Below are 22,071 nucleotides of genomic sequence, written 5' to 3'. Positions count from 1 at the left end.
CAAGTCCTGACAGCCAACATGTGGGGGTGACAATCTGGAGGAGCTGAGCCACTGCTCGCAATTATGATATCCTGAACATCTTGAAATATTTTTTCCAATATATCAGTTTTTAACTGTAAAAACAGGCATGTACGTGTTTCCAAATGAAACTTAAATATTAAAAACATATTTTGGATAAAACTACAAACATGGCCATTTATGGTGACGTTTGGGTCGCACATGATATGACGTCATTCGCGGAGGGATCCCTGTGTCGGAACCATGGTCATATCGTTGAGAGGCAGTGAACGGCAGAGGTCTAGAGACAGCTCAGCTACTCATTAGGGCAGAGATACGTTGAAGTGGGAAGACGTCTCGCTGCGAGCATTTCTGGAGGCAAATGTTAACTTTCGGATAGTACCGTTTGCTAGACTATCTAGCGTTCCGGGTGGCTAGCTTTCAGCTTTCTCACGGGTGTTCTGCGGTGGAAGAAGCAAAAATGTCGTCTCCAAGTCCGGGTAAAAGGCGAATGGATACCGATGTGGTGAAACTGTATCCTTTCTGAACATAAACAACAGTCTCTCAATCGCTATCTGGTCAGCTATGTGCTGAACAGTTTGTCAACGTTATATGAGTGAACTCTATTGGTGCTGCTTGTTTTTCTTGAAACCCCCCTCAAGCAGAAAATGCTTTCACAGTGAATGACTGGTGTTTTGTGTAAACAACATTTTGCTAGCAAAGCCAAGTGTTAGCTAATTCTGTCCTGCGAACCTTCAGTCGCTTATCGGGACAGCTGTATTAGCTAATCAGATCGGTCACAGGTCCTTCCGGCATTTTTTTTCCATCGCAATATTATTTCTTTGTAACTAACATTAGCTGTCTAGAGCTTGCTCTCCAGCTCTGAAAATTACTGCAATGTCCGCACAGACGCCGACGTTTTTCTCCTTATACAGAAATGTTTTGCTACACCACCAACAGATGTAGCAGAGGTAGACTACCTAAAACACCTTGTGGCAATTTGGTTTCTTTGTTCACTCCTCTGTTTTATGACGGGAATCAAACTCAAACTGCCCCTTTCACACGCTTACACAGAACCTTGTTTACATAACGTAAGCCCAACTGAAAACGCTGCTGCTTTTGTTCTAGTCGCAAGACGTTGGCGTTATTGCTGCGTGTATAGCGATCTGGGTTTACCTAGCTTTGCTTTGTAACCCCACTAAGGGTTTGGTATGTGTGTTATTGGATCTACCACTTGACAAGAAGACCTGCAACGAGCGTTGTTGAACTGGCGTGCTAGTCAGTTGGTTAATTTCAGCATCAAAATGGCCACCTGATCAGTGTCTCTCACTGTACTTCAGTGTCAACAGGCAAATGCATGCAGTACTAACTTGTCTCATTTTCGATGGGTGTTAACGTGTAGTTTTGGACATACTGGATCTGGAACTGAGTGTGGCAGCTGTTACGTGGTACAGCAGGTGTCATGTCCCCTACAGTCATTTTCACTGTGGAATGTTTGAACTTTTTGGCAGCATCTAGTGTGTTCTGCTTTTCAAGTCGTCGTCACCATGTTTACTCTTGCACCGCTGCTTTATTTGTTTAGCTTCACTCAGGGATGACAGAAGCAGTTATAAAAGTGAATCATAACGTCAGATTTCCAGTCCATGCAATGTTCCAGAAGGAACAGTATGAACAAGTAGTTTTGTTTTTGTCCCAGAACAGTGGAAGCCAGCTTAATGATTGGGTAGCCTGTTACTAGCCGGAAACCACATGAGGGAGGGACTTAGAACAGCTGATGGGATCGCAGTAAAAGCTTTGCAAATATGGGGTTAGAAGTGGGCTGGTCAGAATTAAACCAAAAACAAGTAGAAGTTACCCCAACAGCTTCAAACTAATAGTTTTAAAATTAAAATATTGACAGTGTGTTGTTTGTTTTGTTTTTGTTTTCAAGCTTGGGCTTAATTTAATTATTTCTGACCAATAATATATAACTCTTTGAATATAGCATTATATTTTTCTTTTTTTCTTTTTTACTGCAGTAAGAGATTGGTGATGAGTATGTAAAGTTTATTCTTCCCCCGCTCGACACCATTTATGTGTAAGGTGTAGCAACTGTGACAGGGTGCTGAAACGGACAGAACAAGAGTTGTAAAGGTTGTAGTGTGGACACCCACACACAAAGCATTGGAGTGTAGTAAAACCCCTCTCCTTCTTGAGCTACTTCACTGACAGGCAAGAGCAGGTTTGCTAAATACCGCCTGCTCAGTTTTGTACAGTGGCCTGAGTGTTTAAACATACCATCCAAGACTAGTGGTCAGCAAGTGTTAAGAATGACAGCTATGTGTGTTTTAAATGTAGATCTTAAAGAGTTGGATTTGATCTTGAGCGGGCAGGTCTCCAGATTCTAGTAGGCCCTTCTTCTAAACTATCAATAAGAACCTGTTTCTGTGCTTGCTATCAATGCATCTCCCCCTAGTGTAACCAAAACCTGAAACTCACACTGGCTTTTAGACAGACGCAGGTTCTGAGAGGCCTTGTGCATTAATTTGCTTTGGCCACCGGAGAGCTGTGAATCTAGAACGGAGGCCGTGCGGGAATTCGTGAAAATGAATGTCAGAATGACCTTAACATGTAGCACCACTCAGTTAAGCTTTGTCCCAAGCCAGCCAATACTCTGCAGCCTGCTTTTATATGCTAGTACTCACTACTCTTTGTACAATTCTGTGAAATATTGATAGAGAAGACATTAAGCGTTAGTGTACAGTGACTTTCCACTGTAATATGTCTTCCTGCTAGTTCGTTCCCTCCTATACAATATGAGACAATATTTATTGACCGCTTCTTGACGGACTGGATTTCTTAAACATTAAATTAACATTAATTTCCTATCATCTGCATAACCTCTTGACATTTGGTATTCTGTCTTGGTCTCGGTTGGGCTGATTTTGATGTCGAACACAATGTTCTTGAAGGAGCTTAGCACAGTGTGTCACTTCTAAGAGCTTTACATTCAGCCTGTTGTGTGGGATTGACTGCACATATTGTGTAGGAAGTTGTGCTGTTATTTGCATATAATTTTTTATTGGTCTTGTTGTTTTACAAAGACTTTCAGGTGGAAAGCTCCTGGAATTTGAGAACAGGTGAATTACATAGCACTAAGCCTATTGTGCGTGCTAAAACAGGTCATTTTAACAAGGCTCTTATTATTGACTTCTCTCGCTTTTGCTTGGCATATAATTGACCAACAATAAGACTTGGACATCTTTATGTGTGACAATTCTAATTTATCTAATGTAATTGTTACAAAATTGGTCTTTCAGTTAACACACTGCAAAATTGTTTATTTAATTAAAAATGGGAAAACCAACAGAGAAGAGTTTTAAAATGTCTCTTCTCTAGGTGCTAAAAATGTAATTAATATGAGATGTAAAGACTTGAGGTGTATATTCTGCTGTAAATAAAATTTCGCTCTATCAGAGGGGATGTTTGGACATCTGATGTCCTCAAAATGACATCCCAGCTGTACTTTTCAACCTTTGAGTTCCTGCTGAAAGGGCTCTCTGGAGCATGGCCACCAGCAATTTTTATTCAAGTCTGCTAAGAGTTGCGCAGAGGGGTGTCAGAGGCTTTAATCTGCTCCAGTATTCATCATAATACCTCATGTCAACATTAGCATATACCTCCTTTTATATTGATAAAGGTGTTGCACATCACACCTCTCAACTTGCAGTTTTCAAGGAGAGTTCACATTTTTAGACTTTTTTAAATTATTTTTTAAAAGTAACATTTTACGCAGCAGTCAACCTTTCGCAATCTGATTTATTCACTTGTCCAGATTCATGGGACATTTTTGATTGTCCTCTCCAAAGCATCCCTCCTCCCTTGCTAAGTGTAATACCAATCCTGAGCTTTATCTCCTCTCTGCTTAGTTTTTTTTGGCCCATTGTGCCCATGTAGAATGACATCCGGACAGCATCAGCGGTAGGTTCTTTTGTGTTTCCCATTTAGAGAAGCCCCTGTGACCCACCCCTCCCTCTCTACCTCCTGCTGCTGCGTCAGGCCATGTCGCACAGTCACGGGCAGCTAAACTGCACTCAGTGCTATTATTGCTGGACTGAACTAACTAGATGCAGTTTATTGTAGGGAAGGAGCCAGCAGTTGTATGCTCTTTCCTGACTGATTAAATGGAAGGCACAATGAACCCATGAGCAAAATGTGGAATGCCCTGGTCTGATGAGGAAGTTGCATAAGCTACCAGCATGCTTTGTTACTGGGCTGGAATAACTACACAGTAGTTGACACAAAGAAGTTCATAGAAAACTTGCTAACTTCAATTTTATTTTCATTGTGGTTGCAAGATAATGTGACGTGCTGTAGGTATAAAAAGTCTAAAGCACAGTTGTCCTTTGCCTCAGTTACTCACCATACTATTACTCCCACAGGCAAAATATCTGAAAGCATACAAAAAAATCGAATTGAATTTAAAATTCGGTTAAATATAAGTCTTGTCAAGATTTTGTGGGTGTTGAACCGCATGCATGATGCTGTCAGTTGACACAGTTTTTATTATCTTTATTTACATTTGGTGCATAACTTTGCTTGTGTCACTGCAGGCGTGTTTAAAACATATCATCCAACCGAGCTCCTGCTTTTTATCGTTTTTAGGACTTTGTGAATGAATGCAAGGTAACAAAGTCAATTGTGTATGAGGCCCCTACTATTCAGGAGGTGCCACACTGATTGACAGTCCTGTTTTGGGGGTCCAGGAGCAAGGCATCGCTGACAGTAGGGTGTTTGAGGCCCTCACTGTTAATCCCATAGTGCATACAGCGAAGCTTCCTGCACGCATGGCTGCGTTCCCTTGGAAAAACAGATGGACTGAAGTTCCTCTCTTTGTTTCGCATGATTTTTTTTTTTTTTTTTCCCCTCCCCTAGCATTTGGGAGTTCAGCCTGGCTCTGTCACTCACATGCAGAGGTGCTTTAGTGTGGAAAATCAAAGGAGTGACAATGGGGTAACTAAGTTTGGTCATGTAGGCCAGAGCCGCTGGATCTGCCTATTTAAATGTTGCAGTAAAACCACTGCAGCTTTTATTTGCTTGAAATTAACCTGCATATAAAGTAAAAGGCCCTTATCAAAAAAATGCAACCTATACTTACACACCCTATACTTGCCTCACTGTGCTAATCTGCTGCTGTTCATTTCTCATCTGTGTCAAGTTGATAAAATTAACCCCGCGTGTTTCTCTAATTAAAGCGAATTTCACCATAGCCATTTCCTGAAAATGTCTCTTGAGTTTTTTTGTGTTTTTCTCTGTACAATAAGCAGCACATCTTGTTTATTAGATTTTCTCATTAGACTGCTGCTTCAGATCCAGGCCATTGTTTTTCTTGCACTGGCTCAGTTTTGTGTTAATGATCAACTCATTTGTATGTGCATGCACGTAGCTCAAATGCACGTGCGCACACACAGACTCTGTCACTACTGCTGTAAATAGACTGTTGATTTAGTGAAGGGCTGAGAGGAGGAGCAGCTGAAGGATTCACATTTGATTGCAGTGGGTGGGCTCTCATCTCTCACCAGTGAAGACAAAGAACTTAGTCTGCTCAATTCTGAGCTCCTCCGGCTCTCACACTGGGAGGTAGCCATTGGTATATTGAGACTTGCATCTGATGAAAACTAAATCTGCATTGCAAAGTGAATAATACATTTGGCTAACTCTTGCATGTTGAGCTGGCTATTTACGGTTTATTACTAAATGAGTAAGGGTAAAAAAAAAAAGAGCTTTTCAATTTTGCTGCAAGTGCAAGTTGTTGTCTTGTGCAGATGGCTTTTACATCTGGTGAAATTTGAAATCTGTATTATGTTTAAAAGGTTTGCCCAAGGTTTATTATTCTCAGGAGCAATGATTGTGCATATTTGAGAAAGCAGTCCTATTAAATGTGTAAAATTATAGACTGTGGATCTTTGAAGCAGAAATAAAACAGACATATTTATTTTTAATTTATTTCCCATCCACCTTCCAGTGAGTGCGCCGCTTAACAGTACCAGACATTTACAATCGGATTTCAGTTGAGTCAGGCCTTTGGGGGCATATGTCCATTGATATGTAAAGCCTGCTGCAAGATTTTCTTTTGCACAGGCCCCACACACCGGTCCTCCATCAGCATTCAGACTCTTTATGTCTCAGAAGGAGCCGGAGCTGATTCTAAAACAGACAGCTTAAGCCCAGCTTTGCTGAATAACACCACACTTGAGATTTAAACAACAAAAAAAAAGCAAAGGATAGCCATTTCCATTCAGCATTTCCAACATGCTCATTTTGTGGTGGGTGTAAAAGAATGCTTCTTTGTTTTTCTAAAGCACAACTAGACCTGCGCCTGTCCAAGGTACAACCTGTTACCATTGAGCAGATGTACCTTTTGCATTGTTTAGCCTTTTAAATGTGAATTAACCATTTCCCCCTGTCTTTTAATTATTTTTTTTGTAGCTGTGTTATCTATAAAATTTTACAGTGTAAAATAGATCACCATATGGCCATGAGTTAAATGGTTGTCTTTTTTCATGAGTTAAATGGTTGTCTTTTTTCATGAGTTAAATGGTTGTCTTTTTTCAGTTAGTAACACAGACGGAATATTTAGTCTGATTATATCATGTAAAAAATTAACTTTTGAATATAAAATATTAAATTCAGAAGCATGTAGATGTTTGCTGCCACCCAAAGGTGCTGTACTTGCAAGAAGCACATATTAGCATGTGAAAATAGCTATAGAGTAGTAAAGTATAGTGTGCAGCTTAAGAAATAGTGACATATTTTATCCATAGCAGGAATGCAGTTCACTAAACGTTTTGACATCTGGTATTAGTAACAACCATCTTCATTTACCATAATTATCAATCATCGTCTTTGCTCCCAAAGAGCCAGCTTATTTTGATTGTTATTTAAGCAGAGAGATAGGTAAGCTAACATAGCTTTTTTTTTTTTTTTTTTTTCAAGTGCTCTGGTGGAGTGAGCCATAATGCTGTTGTGGTATATTCTGGCTTTCTGCATTTGTCTAGAAAGGGGGTTAAAAATGCCCAATAATAAAGTGGAGAAACTATGCAAAAAAAAAAATAAAAATGGCACTGAGAGAAGGTGAGGGACACAGAGATTCCTTCTATTCTTAGTGAGATGTTGGAAAGACATGAAATAAGCAGAAGGCTAACCTATCTGCTTCCACATTACTGATGTAGTTTGAAACAAATTATCAGTAACATTGTAGCACCAGAGGTTTTTACCTACAGCATTCACAGTTTCAGGAACAATTTGAATCAAAATGAATTTGGTGTAAATCAAATTCTCATATTAGTAAAATCCTTTGTTTACTCTTTAATTTATGTTGCTGTTGTTCTGATTCACTGTGTACTTCAGTTCCCCGTTGTGTACCTTGCAATCTTTGTAACGTGGTGAGCAGAGTCTGCCTCAGTGCACAAGCGTGGAAGCATATTTGCTGGCATTTCTGGTGTATATCACTACAGGATTGTTTAAGTAGTGGATGATGATGATGATGATGATAATAATAATTTGATTTGATTTGATTTGACTTTTTTTGTTTGGCTTGTTTTACTTTGCAGACACTCTGAAGAACTCTTACTTAAAGTCCTCTGCATTGGATTAGATTTAACGGAGAGTTCATGTCATTTTATGAGCCAGTAAAGCAACTGGCAAGTTTACATATTATATAGATTAATTATTTACATCTTGTTAGATATAAACAGAACCACTGTCGTATCACTCTTGTAAATACAAGGGTGGGTTTGAGCCATCTGTAGACTAGTTGAATTGCAGCTGCAGGCTTGATTCTGTTCTCATTTTCATTCCTCTTTAGCTGACCATGTATTCACAGGATTATCTGTCTACAGAGTCGATGAGCTGGGGTTTAGTTTTTTTTTTTTTGGTTTTTTTTTGTTGTTTGTATTTTAATTTTAGTTTTGTTTTTTCAGGCTGCAAATCCCCATTAACACCAAGCTACATTTGTTTTTTTTGTTTTTGTGTTTTTTTTTGTTTTTTTAATTTCTTTTCTTAATTAGCAATATCGGAAAATGCCCTACTTGGGGAAAGTGTTTACTTCAGGGTAAGAGGGAGACTGTAGGTCAGTGAGGTTTTGTGATGATGACTGCAAGGGGAGAACAGTGTTTGTTTGGTGTGGAGTTGATTAAATCACTCTCTCTCAGAAACACCCTGCCTATCACTCGCTCTGCCTGCAGTGGCAGGATGGTTGCTGTGCTACAGTAGCTGCCTCTGTTTTCAGGCAGAGTGTAGTGGAGGTCACACAGTAATCTTGCTCGGCTCGGCGCGGTGCAGTAATACATACAATGTTGAATGCACAAACACATCCAGATTTAAACACAGGATTGGACTTTAGCAGGAACAATCCACATGTACAGATAAAGTTGTATGCTGGCAGAGATTTTCAAAGAAGTAAACACTCATGGTCTCACGTGCTCACATGCATAATTCATGTCTCTCAATCCATTTTTAAACAGGAGGAACAGTCTTGTTGGTCACATTGACTTTGTCTGTTTCTGTGTTTTTGTCTGTTTTTCTGCAAATTGCAGCTTGTATTCATAGAAATAATAGTTTTCTACATCAATGGTTAATGGGTGTGAATGTGTGTTTCTTTTGGTCGTTTATATTTGTCTCTCGGTGTAGGAAGCCTACCTATTGCATACACCCTGAGGGCAGCTGCTATATTTCCTGCCTTTCATCTCCAAGGCCTTTGATTGTATATTTTTTGCTACAGTCTGTGTGTGAGGGAGTGAAAGTAAAATAGAGATGACTTTCTTAGAGTTCCTCATCTCCAAACACAGAAATATAAATATGGTACTCTCTTTCTAAGTTGTAAGTTTTTCATTGAAAAGGGAATTTGTAGCTTGATATCTTTCACTTTACTACTTTACATCTTGCCTCTGAACCTTTCGCTTCAACAATTTTCTATAATTTTTACCACATTCCGAAGTCTGATTCTTACCTAATGATAAGGAGGAATTTTAGGACAATCATTCATTTCTTCTAGTGCTGTGTCATATCCTTCGTGGTAATACCAGTCTAAATTTTGAAGTTATATAAAGGTGTAATATCGCTATAGCATTGCCATGTTAGGTTTCCTTGTATGCACAACAGCTGGATGAGCCTGGACATGTCTGAGAGCAAGGGCTACAGTGGTGTGAAAAGGTGTTTGCCCCTTCCTGATTTTCTGTTTTAACTGTTTGTCACATTTAAACGTTTCAGAGCATCAAACACATTCAAATAATAGACAAAGATAACACAAGATGGCACAAAATGCAATTTCTTAGTATTAAGGGGGGGTGAAAGCCCTACATGGCCCTGTGTGGGGAAAAAATGACCCCTAAATCTAATGACTGGTTGGGCCACTATAGCTGCTATCTTTTTCAGCGCTATGAAGGAATTTTATCCTACTTGTCTGTGCAGAATTGTTGTAATTCAGCCACATTGTAGGGTTTTCGAGCCCAAACTGCCTTTTTAAGGTCATGCCACGGCATCTCAATCGGCTTCAAGTCAAAAGGTTGTCTGGGCCACTCCAAAATTTGTTTTTTGTTTTTCTTAAGCTATTCAGAGGTGGAATTGCTGGTGTGTTTTGGATCATTTTCCTGCTGCAGAACCCAAAGTCCACTTCAGCTTGAGGTCAGAAACAGATAGTCGGACATTTTCCTTCAAGATGTTTTGGTATACAGCAGAATTCAGGTTCCATTTACCACAGCAGGTCTTCCGGGTCCTGAGGTGGCAAAACATCACACCAGACCATCACACTACCACCACTGTATTTTGCTGTTGGTATGATGATGATGAGGATTTTCTGAAATGCTGTGTTACTTTTATGCCAGATGTAAGGGGACATGCACCTTCCAAAAAGTTAAACTTTTTTCTCGTCAGTCGAGAGACTATTTTCTCAAAAGTCTTGAGGATCATCAAGACGTTGTCTGGCAAAACTGAGATGAGCCTTTATGTTCTTTTTGGTCAGTGCTTTTTGTCTTGGACCTCTGCCATGCAGCCATTTTTGCCCAGTCTCTTTCTTATGGTGGAGTCCTGAACACTGATCTTAACTGAAGCAAGAGAAGCCCGCGGTTCTTTGGATGTTGTTCTGGGGTCTTTTGTGACCTCCTGAATGAGATGTTGACTCCAGGGAAGCTTCACCACTGTTCCAAGTCTTCTGCATTTGTGTATAATGCAGTGGTGGGCAACTCCAGGTCTCGAGGCAGGTTTTAGATCTCACCCTGGGTCAACACATTTGAATCAAATGGTTAGTTCATTACCAGGCCTCTGGAAAACGTCAAGACATGTTGAGGAGGTAATTTAATCATTTGAATCAGCTATGTTGGATCAAGGACGCATCTAATACTGACCCTCGAGGCCTAGAGTTGCCCACCCCTGGTATAATGGCTCTCACCGTGGTTCACTGGAGTCCCAAAGCCTTAGATATGGCTTTGTAACCCTTTCCAGACTGATAGGTGTCAGTGACCTTGTTTCTCAGGTGCTTCTTTAGATCATTGCATGATGTGTTGCTTTTCACCTTTATCAATGAAACCATAATTTAAAAACTGCATTTTGTATTTACTGTTTAGCTTTGTCTAATGTTAAAATTAGTTTGATGATCTGAAACATGTAAGTGTGACAAATATGCAAAACACTAAGAAATAAGGAAGGAGGCAAACACTTTTTCACACCACTGTATGTGTTAGCCTCCATCAAAGATTTAACATCTAAAAGAGACCACCTTCAACATCCTCCAACAAAGCACAGCGCTTTACCAAATATGCAAGAAAACTGCGTCTGCTACATGTTTCTGCTCTTGAGACAAAAACACACACCAGGCTACAAAGGTAGAGATACGTGCACCTGTTCATCTGTGGCGCAATAATAAAATGACTCAACAGAGCATTGCTAGCAGCTACAATGGCTAGCTGTCCATATGACAGGCAGAACAAATGGTGGATGGAAATCATTAGTGTGATTGCATGGTGGAAAATTAGGACTTAAAGCAACATCCCAGGTACAAAATATTTTTCAGTCTTATGGGGGAGGGGGATTGTTCTAGAAAATGTTATTATAGATTGATTAACACCCAAGTCTTTAGACTTGCTGCTGCTTTAGTCTTTCGATCTCCAATAGCAGGTTTTATATGCCATTCGTTTACAGGTAAGGGCACATCTAAACTTCCAAACTCTCCGACTCTCGTTTGTGCTTGTGGTCGAGTTGTTGTTGCAGAGGATCGCATACTTTTTCTAGCCTGGCATGTTGATGACGTGGAAGGTAAAACAGTGTGCATGTTATTAGCTTAGTCAGATTGCATGTGATTTATAATTCTGACTTGGATGAAGCTCAAGTCACAGTTTATGTAATTAAGGCTGAAATCTTGGTAGTTTCAGGCAAAACTGTAAATAACTGACCTGTGCAGTCAGTTTGATCGTTTGATTTGATTGCACGTCATTGTCCTTTGATGCAATACATGAATTGGATCAGATGAATGGAATTGGCTTTTCCTCGACCCCTGCTGTTCAAAAACGGCAAGAGACAGGAACATGCTTTGAAAATAGCCAGTGCCTCCCATCACTAGATCAACAACTGCTGTCTCCAAGAGCGAAATGTTTGAGCATATTTGACGCCACATTGTTTGACAGTATGCTGTTTATGATTCTCCGTCGTGTTTGTTTTCTGTACTTGGAACGAGGCTGGTTGCGAGGGGATATTTTGATCCTGGGTCAGGCAGGGATAGAGGCCTGAATGGACCAGAAAGAAAACAAGACATGTCTAGACCACAACTGTAAATGCTATTTACTGCATATTTTTACATCTAGGTATTTAAAATGTGCTTTATAGGCTACAGAAGAAATATCAGGACAACATTGACCTTAGTCCTGGAGTAACAAGGTAATTGTTAGTCTGAGAGGAGCTCTTTTGTACCTTTTTTTTTATTTATTTATTTTATTACTTTTTTCATGTCTAACACTGTGTTATTAAAGAGTGAGCTGGCATGTTGAAGTCAGTATATCCTTATAATAAAGTCTGGTAGTGAAGGAATTTAGGTTACAGTTCAAGGCTTTCTGTTATCTGTGTGGATTTATGTATGTTCTCCTAGCTTGATTGGGCTCCGTGTGTTGGATTATATTTATTGACTTACCTGTTTATGTGATTTTAACTATATAAATCCAAGGTCAAGGGTTGGACAGGCGATCTTTGCGTGGGGGTGAGATAAGTAATGATATAACTCTGTAGTTAATTGTCCTTTTTCCATTAATTCTGTTTGGGTATTTGGGATTACCCATGCTGGGTGACAAATTATTTAGTTATATTTTAGTTCCCCTTTTATCAGCTTATTTATTTTAGCACTTCATATTATAACCTTTTAAGATGAGGTGCAACATTTAAGTGTGTTGCACTTTTACACTGCATGCTTATACCTTTAGAGCCTTTTGTGATCCAAGTGTGTTTTACCATGTTTTCAAGATGTTAAAGATACAAAGTATCTCATGTTACAACTAAATGCACCCAAATCAGTCACATGTTCTTAAAGGGATACACATGTAAATGTTGCAGAGGTTCTATTTTCTCAGTGTTTCTGTGCTTGTTGACATTGTTTATTCGACTTATTTGCCAAATCTGAACACAGTCGACTTCAACAAACCAAAAACAAATCTAGAGTTGAGCTCAGTTAAGCTAGTAAGTTGGTTGGCTGTGTTTTTCACATTCCATCTCAATCCATCAAACAGTTGGGGAATTTACAACTTCCCTCTGTTCTTACAGACATGCCAAACTCCTTTTCTGTAGTGTGAGAACATTGTCAACAGAGACCTATAGTTATTTATTGGGTTAGACCAGACAGATGGAAAGAATCACATCGAAGTGATATTAGTTTTGAGCTTGTGTCTGAGAGAGATTCTTCTTTGAAATTCTTCTTTCCTTCATCTTTAGGTTAACTGAATCAATCAGTGGGTCAAGTGTACTCTACACGTTAGCCTTTTTAGCCTAAATTAAAAAGCTGGAATTCATATTGCATTCATGTGAACCATATTTTTTTTCTTTTAATTTTCGAATAGAAAGTATAACCGCAGTGATTGAAATTCAAATCGAGCTTGGTCTGGGTGAAGCTGCTGCTGACAGATGCTGAAACTGGGTGAATCTGTGGCTACATGTGACTGCTGTTTCCTTATTAGATGAAAACTGATAGATTTTAGTTGGATGAAAGCAAGTTACATGTCAGTGGTGTCTGTTAGCATTATCTTACTCTATGAGATATTAAACGTACTCAACAGTTTAATATTTATAGGCCATCAGGACCCTTACATTTGCATTTCTATTTTGTAATTTAGGTAAGTGTGACATCATATAGCAGGGTCGATTTTTCGCTGCCTTCCTAGTTAGACTGGCCAGTTTCAGTCAGTGTGCAGTGTAGTTACTGTTGTTTTAGCCCCATAATTCGCTTATCACCCACCACACCTCACGGCTTCTGTTTCATACCACAACACACACAGTCTGTATCGTCCTGTTCCTTGTCACTGCTGCCTTGTCTTATATAGCTTTTAGATGTGTAAATGCCCTTTTTAGATAAAGAGCAGAACTAGAATAAAATGAGGAATTATGCGAGTGTGAGCACTGAAATATGATGCAGGAGTTGTTTCTTTAGGCACTGGGCTTGTTTATGTTTTCTTAGTGACCTTTAGATGAGTATTTAGTTCGCCTTGGATTTTGCATCGGAGACCCTCATAATGCTTACTTGACTCCAGTGCGAGTCAGAACAGAGAGGTTCCTCTTCTGTCTGAAATAGACACATTTCCTTGTTGAAGCCAGGGATTCAATCTGCTCCTAGCAGTCTCTACCAGAACTTAAAATAACCTTCAGTTTGATTTAACCCTTTGGGGTCAGTGATGCTGCTAATTAGATCCACACTAAATCAGGATCAACAAGACAGCTGCTTCTGTTCGCTGTGGAAAACGGTGATTCATGTTTTTATTATGATCTCCTTTGGTCACATTTAGGCAAAGTGATTTCTTTTTGGTTTTGTAAAAACAGCGGTGATTCAGAATGCTTAGTGTGATAATGACTATTTCTTCTTTTTTTTTTTTCTTTTTTTTTAAACTTTATTTATGTTATAATTATAGCTATGACTGGAGTAGCAAATGAAAACACAGGCTGTTTTTCTTTACTAACACCTTTCTTTTAAAAAACAAAAACAAACAAACCTGGCTCATGGTAAAAACAGGAAATCATTGTTTTTGCAAATATTTGTAAATGAAACTTCAGACAACACATCAAATGTATACATATTGTTTTAGTTTGATCCCAGAAACAAGTTTAGGCTGAAAACATTGAGCTGGGATGCTAAAAATACATCTTATCTCAAACATCTCATAGCTAATTGGGCTCATTAGTGACATGACTTGGTATAAAAAGCATCCCATGGAGGTTTTCACCACTGTATGAAAGACTCCCTGGGAGCATTAGTGCAGCTCACATGGGTAGCTTTCACATCTATGAAGGCACCAATAATGCTCAACAATATATATAGTTTTTTCAGCTATATATGATACTATAGAAACCTCCTTTTCTGATATTACCAGTACAGTATTAACTGTATATTTTGGACTCTTAGGCTGTCGGCTCCATTAGTTACAACTATGAGAAGTGACTAAAATTAGCATTCCAGTTTGTAGACATGCGTACAGTGAGTACTGTTTTGTCAGAAGTATGTGTGGTAATATCAAGTTCTAGAAAGCCAAGGTGCTCATGGAGAGTGACACATGGAAAAGAGACTTGGAATAGTTAGCAGATGAAGGATGGGTGAACACTTCAGTCAGCATCCTGATGTTAATTCAGTGTCCCGAGGGGCATGGCATTGAGCTATTAGTTGCAATAGATAACGCCTCTCCAGGATTATGGATTAAAACAATTAAGTTATTATCATTTGTCAAAAGCTGTCATTCCTCTGTTTAGTCTTCATAATTCACAGTGATACAGACAATCATGTCAGGTAGGAGAGAGGAAACCGGGCAGGTTATTCTTGTGCATTTGTCTACCATGCAGGAAAATATGTGATGATACAGGAAGCAACCACAGCTCACTGACTGTTTCTACAGAAGCCAAACGATAGAATCAGTCCTGCAGTTCTTTGTTTGTTTATGTGTATGCTTTTCGTGAAGCAATCCTCCTTAACTGTCCTACAGCATCGAGAGCAAGCATGAAGTCACCATCCTCAGTGGACTCAATGAATTTGTAGTGAAGTTTTTTGGACCACAAGGAAGTAAGATTTTCTTCTTTCAGTTTTTTTGTTTTGTTTTTTTCTCATTCCACAGACATTTTGAATATTGCTGCTGAGACCTTATTCAGTAACATGTTCTAAAATAATTAAGGGGTTATCCAGGGTACCTTTTTTTTTTCCTTGAATGCAGTGCTATTAAGCAAGCATTTTAATGTATTTTAAACCAGCTATTAACATGAATGCCATCGCCATAAAAACAAATGAGATGTTAAGATTGATTTACAGAGCATGAAGTGACAGTAAATGTGGTTGTGAGAGCAGCCGCTGCAGGAGTGTCAGTCTCTTTGTTTAGAACATAAAGTGCTTTTTCACAGCAGGCAAGAAACGCAAAACTAGAGCTGAGGCCACGAAGTGTAAAACGGAAAGGAGCTAGGCTTGAACAGGCTTGAGGGGAATTTGGATGAGGAGTGTGGCCTCATCAGCAGGAAATACTTCTTTCATATGCTACTTGTAACATCTGTCACACTAAAACCACTGTCACTTACGCATCAGCAAAGAGGGGAAGTGTGTGTTTGACCCTGTTTATGTTGCCTCGAAACAATGCCAAATAAAGGGGAACTGTTGTCCCCATTGCTGATCAACCGTCATGTGCGTTATCTGTCATGTATGTGCTTCTCAGTTTCAGCACAGCACACGAGGGTCCTGTTACACACAGCTATTCTGGGCAAGCACCAAACACCCCCGCAAAATCCGAGTCGCTTCCTCTTTGATGTCAGCGTATTATTTGAAGTGATTTGGAAGTAAAGATTTCTCCTGGGCTGAAGTGCATTACTGCATAAAATGACAGATACGTGATGAGGGAAGCTCATGTGTAGCAGAGAAAATTGATTATAACACTGTTTTTAAATCCATTTAAATACACGAAGGGTGGAAGATGATGTTGAGGCGAATAAAAGTCTGTCGTCTGCACTCAGCTTTGTTCTTTTGTTATGTATTCTGTGTCCCCTCCTTATGTACAGCACCGTATGAGGGAGGCGTGTGGAAAGTGCGAGTAGATCTTCCTGATAAATACCCATTCAAATCACCATCAATAGGTACGAACTCTAACTCTACTTTACATCCAGACTTATTCATCTTAATTTTAGTTTTTAGCACTGTCCTAACTTATTCCATGTCTTTTTCAGGATTCATGAACAAGATTTTTCATCCCAACATTGATGAAGCGTAAGTTGCTGCACCATTTCAGACTATTAATGCAAGTATTGAAGCTCAAGCATTCATATTTGTATGTTGTCAAGTCTTGTTTTGAAAATGTTCATGTTAAAATGTGAAAAGGATTAACCTAACTCAGTTATAGGAGTGCCATTGGCCATCACGTTCATTTTATGCTTGCTTAATGTTCACAGATGACAAAATTAACAGCTGAAAATGTTTGAGTTGTATTGAAAGGGCAGCAGGTAGAGTAGCTCATCTACCAATCGGAAGGTCGGTAGTTCAATCCCCGGCTCCTCTAGTGTGCATGTCGAAGTATCGTTTAGAAAGACACTGTACAACTGTGAGTTGCCCCAAGGTGCATCTATAAGAGTGCGAGTGTGTGAACATTAGGTTCAAAGCGCTTGTACAAAGATGAACAGTGGATTGGACTAGCTTTGAGTGGTCAAATAAAGAAGAAACGCACCATATAAGTACCAGTAATACTGTTTCACTGTGATTTCCAGTAATCTTTGGGCACCAGAAAATGATGGCAAAAAACAAACCAAAAAGAGAAGCAGAAAAATATTGGCCAAACTTGACCAAAAAATTCAGAATTGCTGTGTTTTTCTTTTGTTTTTCTTATGTTTGTAAGTACGTTTGTACCTGCTCGGTCAAGCTCTTTGCTTTTCTGAGTCCGTAAATCCACTGAACAGTCCATAAAGGTGAGCAGGAAAAACTTGTGCCTCCTCCCCATATGGGACAGTGTAGCGTTTCAAATACCAAAAATAGCAGGGCATCTAGGCTGTTCTCACCAGCAAATGATGGCAAGTTTAATAGAAACATTTTTATTAGCCAGTGGGTAAGGTCTGTAATAAGTGTATTTATATAACTGTTGATCTGTGGCTAGGAATATGTCAACAATAACAATCTAAAGCTTAAATTACTGAAACTTGACATTAACTTACACAGCAACTTGGTTTTAGTTATATATTTAGTAGGGACAGGCCGTTCTAGTCACATGATATTTCACAACTTTCAGAATTGACAGGAAATATACAGCTGAATGGCCACAGTTTGCTCAAAAGCTGCTGGGAAGTACACCTGTTGCATCTAATTTTGCATTTCTCTTAACAAACGTGAAGACATTTTCAAAACAGGATGGCTCTTTTGTAGAAAAAAGAAAAACTCTGCGTAGCAACATACACAGATTCGTCCTTGCCTGCCTTTGGCCTTTTAACCTGTAACTCTCTTTTCCCTCTGTTTCCCAGATCAGGAACGGTGTGCTTAGATGTCATCAACCAGACATGGACAGCCCTTTATGGTGAGTGACTACACTCTGTGTCTGTATTGAGTTCCCTCTCTGAGGGTCGTGTGATTATGTGTGAAGAACTTGACAAAGTGCCATCCGCACAAAATAAATACTGGCAGCTCCTCTTTAGCAAATGGTGTACTGTTGCTCTTTAATCTACTTACTGTGGGGAAAAGTGAACACTAACAAGGTAATACTCTCAACCAGCAAGGTCAGAAAACAGTCACCTTCGACAGGAGTGAGTTATTATCTGTCAGCTGTGGAAGACATGCCCACATATACTTGATGGGAGCAATTATACTCAGTTACTTTCCCTCACTGTTGCTGGTCTCCCTGCTTCCCTGGCTTCCCCGTGCCCTTCTCTCAGTAAAATTCCCCATTAATTTCCCATAATATCCACTTCACAGGGTTAAAATAGCTGTTGAGTAGTATAAATGACTTTACTGTAATATACCTAGCAGATGTTCCAGCATCCCTTGGTATTTATTTTAGCTCATGTTCCTACTCGGGAGAATACTAAATGCTATTTACAGAACCAATAAAAATGAACTGAGAATTCATTCTGTCTTAATTATTTTCCAGCGAATGTTGTATTTGTGTGGATTACTGTAGGTTTTGTTGTGTCGGATGTTTAAAAAAAAACCAATAACAACAAAACAAACCACACAGAAATAAGCCAAATGACAGGAATAGGCCAGTCAGCCAAGCATTGTGTAATGAGCCTATACAAAGGAAGAGGGAGCAAAAGCATTAGATTTAATCTTGTAAACACCAAAAACCATGGAAAAGAACTGGGGGAGTGTTTGCTTTCCTTACATAAATGGACCCAACAGTGACACCTAGGAGATGAAAGTGTCATCTCAGGTTTTGGACTCTCCCTCAGCTCTGAGAGAACTAGCTGAGAACTAGTGAAAAGCGGTGTTTGTTTTTTTTGTTTCTTCCTGTGTGAGTTTATCAAGCTCAGAATTTTGAGTTAATGCCCAACTGACCCCTTTTAAATTAAGCTAAACTAAGCTATGATATGCTAACTCAACAAGAGCACCCAGATTTTTATTGGGCACATAACGGAATGACATTTCTTTACCAGGTTTATTCAGATTAGAGGTTACATTTACGAGTTGCCCGAAAATAACATCCATTAAATGAACAGCAGTTCATATTGGAGAGCTTTATAAGGTTACATGCTTTGGGGGCAAACCCTAAAACTGTCAACCTGGAGTTGGGGCAGTCCACTTTCCAAGGCAATGGTAGAGTATCCAGTGGGGAGACATGCACAATGAGAGTATTGGAGTTCTTAATAGCCAGTCAACAGCCAAACTGTGAAACACATAAACCTCTGGATTGTTGAATTAATGCATGCGCACATTAGAGCATCAGACCAGGCATCTCGAATCATTATTACAGTAAAAATGTAGGTAAGTGTACTTCTGTGTTTCTTGGTTTACCATATCTAATGTGAATTAGCTTTTTTGTTTTTTCCGAGGGCTTTGTTGGGATAAACCAGATTATGTTGGCAGTGTGGATTAATGAAGCTGCAGTGTTATGTAACTTTAAACATGAAGGATAGATCTGTAACTTGGAAAGGAAAACAAAATTCTAATAATTATTTGTAAAAAAATAAATTCTAAAGCGCCTTTTTTTTTCTTTTTCTTTTTTTTTTTTTAAATCAAGTTTTCCTGGTGACTCTACAACTTCAGTTCTAACCAGTAGGTTTCCTTTTGTGTTTTTCAGATTTGACCAACATCTTTGAGTCGTTCCTGCCCCAGCTGCTGGCCTACCCAAACCCCATCGATCCCCTGAACGGAGATGCAGCTGCTATGTACCTTCATCGGCCAGAGGAGTACAAGCAGAAAATCAAAGGTTCAACCTAATGAAAATATGTTACCTGCAGCAATCCATGTTTTTTGTATCCAGCAGAATATAAATTTGTAGAAGTATTTTCCTTTCAGGAGGTATTTTCCTTTTTATTGCAGACCAGCCAGCTCACCTTTTTAAATCTGTTTTCTCTATTTCTTCCGCAGAGTACATTCAGAAATATGCAACAGAGGAGGCTCTGAAGGAGCAGGAAGAGGGGGCAGGCGACTCTTCATCTGAAAGCTCCATGTCTGACTTCTCAGAAGACGAGGCCCAGGACATGGAGTTGTAGTAATAGGAGGGTTCCCCCATCCTGCCCCCCCTAACCCCCACAGAGACTATATTTGATTTCCTAACCATGAGAAAGCAGACTTATAATATTCATATTTAAACAAGTTGATTTTTTATTATTATTATTATTATTACTACTAAACAAGGATTTTTATGGATATATAGCCTTTGGTGTGTTTGACCTCCCCTCCCATTCTGTAGCTGTTTCTCCTCACACGCATCCACGTTCTCTGCCTGTCAGTCTGCTCATTTGTGTGGTGCGTCATCTAAGAAGCTTCCATGTGAACATCTGATTTCTCTACACAAATCCACTTCATAAAACTTCCCTTTTGACCTCAGCGACATATAATTTCCTTTCTTTTCCCATAATACCAGTTGACTCTGACCATTTTTGTTAGTTGGTCCCCATCAGATCAGGTTAGGTCTTACTTGCCCTCTCTGGTGTACGTCACCACATATTTGGGGGGGTTTGTTTTGTTTTTTTAAATGCACACACTGACACACAAGTGTCCGAGCACATTTTATATGAAGTGCAGTGCCAATAGACGCTAACAAATCAACCTGGAATACCTCTTAAGCATATCTCTTAAAACATATGAACAATATGAAATCGTTTTGGGGTTTTTTATCATTCAGTTCAGATTCTACATGGACTGTTACATTACTCTTGCATTGCTCTTTGTTACTCTGTTGACCTGCAGCTGCCTGTATATGTTTGCTGACCTGTTTTAGCTGCTCTCCCTTTAAGTCAGCCTCCTTATGATTGGCTGCCCATGATAAACAGCAGGCGGAGCTTCTTGTGCTTCTAGCCAGAGCCGTGTACATCATGCAGAGCCAAGAGTAGGAAAACAAAAACGTATCAAAGCGAGCATTTAGAGCAGCCTTTTCATGTAATGTCCTCACTATGTGAAACTACTTGTTTAATTTGAGAATCCAACATAATGCATTATAAGCAACAATACTAAAGATCTGTTTTGTACAATGTATGCTAGCTGCACAAACTGCACATGTAAGGTCAGTGCACACAGGCAGTGAAGACAGAAGGTAGCTCTAATATAGGTTTTCTTTTGTGGGCATTCTGGTCAGACTCTCTTGGTATTTTGGGAACTAAAAATAGACCAGAGCTACACTTTAACCATCTGACCGTGCATGTGCATTTTATACTCCACATCAGGAGTCACCTCAAACACACAAGCACCAGACTGTCATTGTGAAGGGAGGTCTCTGTATTACAATCAGCTGTATATGTGTTTTTGAAACACATTTCTAGTAGTGTTATTGGTCCTAAGGAACTTTTCTGACTATATAAATATTTTTTAAAAGGAACAGCACTAAAGTCTGTTTTAATCTCAGTAAAAAAGCAACAAAAATGGTCATATGGTTACTGAGTGGATCTGAGTGAAATTTAAAATTTGTCCCCCTCCCTGTTGAGGTTAGTGTTGTATCAGTCTTCCTCACATTCCACTGTTACTCTGGATTTGCTCCGATGCATGCTCTCCATGTTGGTCTGACTGGTACGTAACCCCGGTGGTGTCGAGTGGACTGTCTGCTTACAAGGATCTCTTTTTGGATTACGAAATACGAGCCCTGTACATGATAACTAAACTGTACAGATCTGAGTTCCTAACTTTAAAATCAAACAAAGGAACACACCTTGTGTTATTCACTGTGGCGGGTGAAGATGTCCATCTATGATGCGTGGAAAGGAATTGCAGTCACATTTTTGAGTTTTGACACTTCTGTGTTTTTTTTTGTTTGTTTTATTCCTTTCTCTACTTTAATTTTTCCCCCAGTTGGGGGGTGGTCAGCGCGCTTGGTTTGTTTTTTAATCTTTTTTTTTTTTTTTTGTACAGCGTATACCTTGTACAGTAAAAAGACACCTCTCTGTAGCCTCATGAAAATTCAGTGTTAACCCAAAAACACTGACTTAGTGTTGCTCACGGAGGCTAACGCGGCAGACGGACTACCTAGAAAACCTTGAAATGTATTCACTTCGTAGATTGCAGTAAGAATCACTGGTCGCTTTGTGGCGGATTGTGGATCCCAAGTGAAAGATTGAAGGCAGAATTCCACTTGGGAGGTCACCTCATCACCTCTGATTTCGACTCCCTCTTCTGTGCCTCGTCATAAAAAGGAAGTCCACAAAAACCACGTCTTCAAAAAGCCATGAAGGTCATTCATTTAAAAATTAGAA

At 39.4% G+C, this 22,071-nt stretch overlaps 1 protein-coding gene across 1 annotated transcript; it reads left to right on the top strand.

The window, feature by feature from the left end:
* Window positions 1-220: 220 nt before the first annotated feature.
* Window positions 221-21,208, top strand: ube2h (ubiquitin-conjugating enzyme E2H (UBC8 homolog, yeast)). The gene is made up of 7 exons (XM_026146329.1): window positions 221-531; window positions 15,195-15,271; window positions 16,249-16,323; window positions 16,414-16,453; window positions 17,692-17,744; window positions 19,464-19,592; window positions 19,754-21,208. Exons 1-7 carry the CDS (start codon window positions 479-481, stop codon window positions 19,876-19,878), a joined length of 552 nt encoding a protein of 183 aa, XP_026002114.1. The 5' UTR covers window positions 221-478; the 3' UTR covers window positions 19,879-21,208.
* The last annotated feature ends 863 nt before the right edge of the window (window positions 21,209-22,071 follow it).

Source organism: Astatotilapia calliptera, chromosome 17, assembly GCF_900246225.1.
Source record: "Astatotilapia calliptera chromosome 17, fAstCal1.2, whole genome shotgun sequence".
NCBI lineage: Eukaryota > Metazoa > Chordata > Actinopteri > Cichliformes > Cichlidae > Astatotilapia > Astatotilapia calliptera.
Note: the sequence above shows the minus strand (reverse complement) of the source record. Positions and strands in the feature narration are given on the sequence as shown.

What these genes read in the sequence shown, in the direction of transcription:
- ube2h (XM_026146329.1), top strand. Translation starts at nt 479, where the DNA reads ATGTCGTCTCCAAGTCCGGGTAAAAGGCGAATGGATACCGATGTGGTG. An exon ending in CATCCCAACATTGATGAAGC is followed by an intron (nt 16,454 to 17,691) that starts GTAAGTTGCTGC and finishes TCTGTTTCCCAG; the next exon opens with ATCAGGAACGGTGTGCTTAG. An exon ending in GACATGGACAGCCCTTTATG is followed by an intron (nt 17,745 to 19,463) that starts GTGAGTGACTAC and finishes TGTGTTTTTCAG; the next exon opens with ATTTGACCAACATCTTTGAG.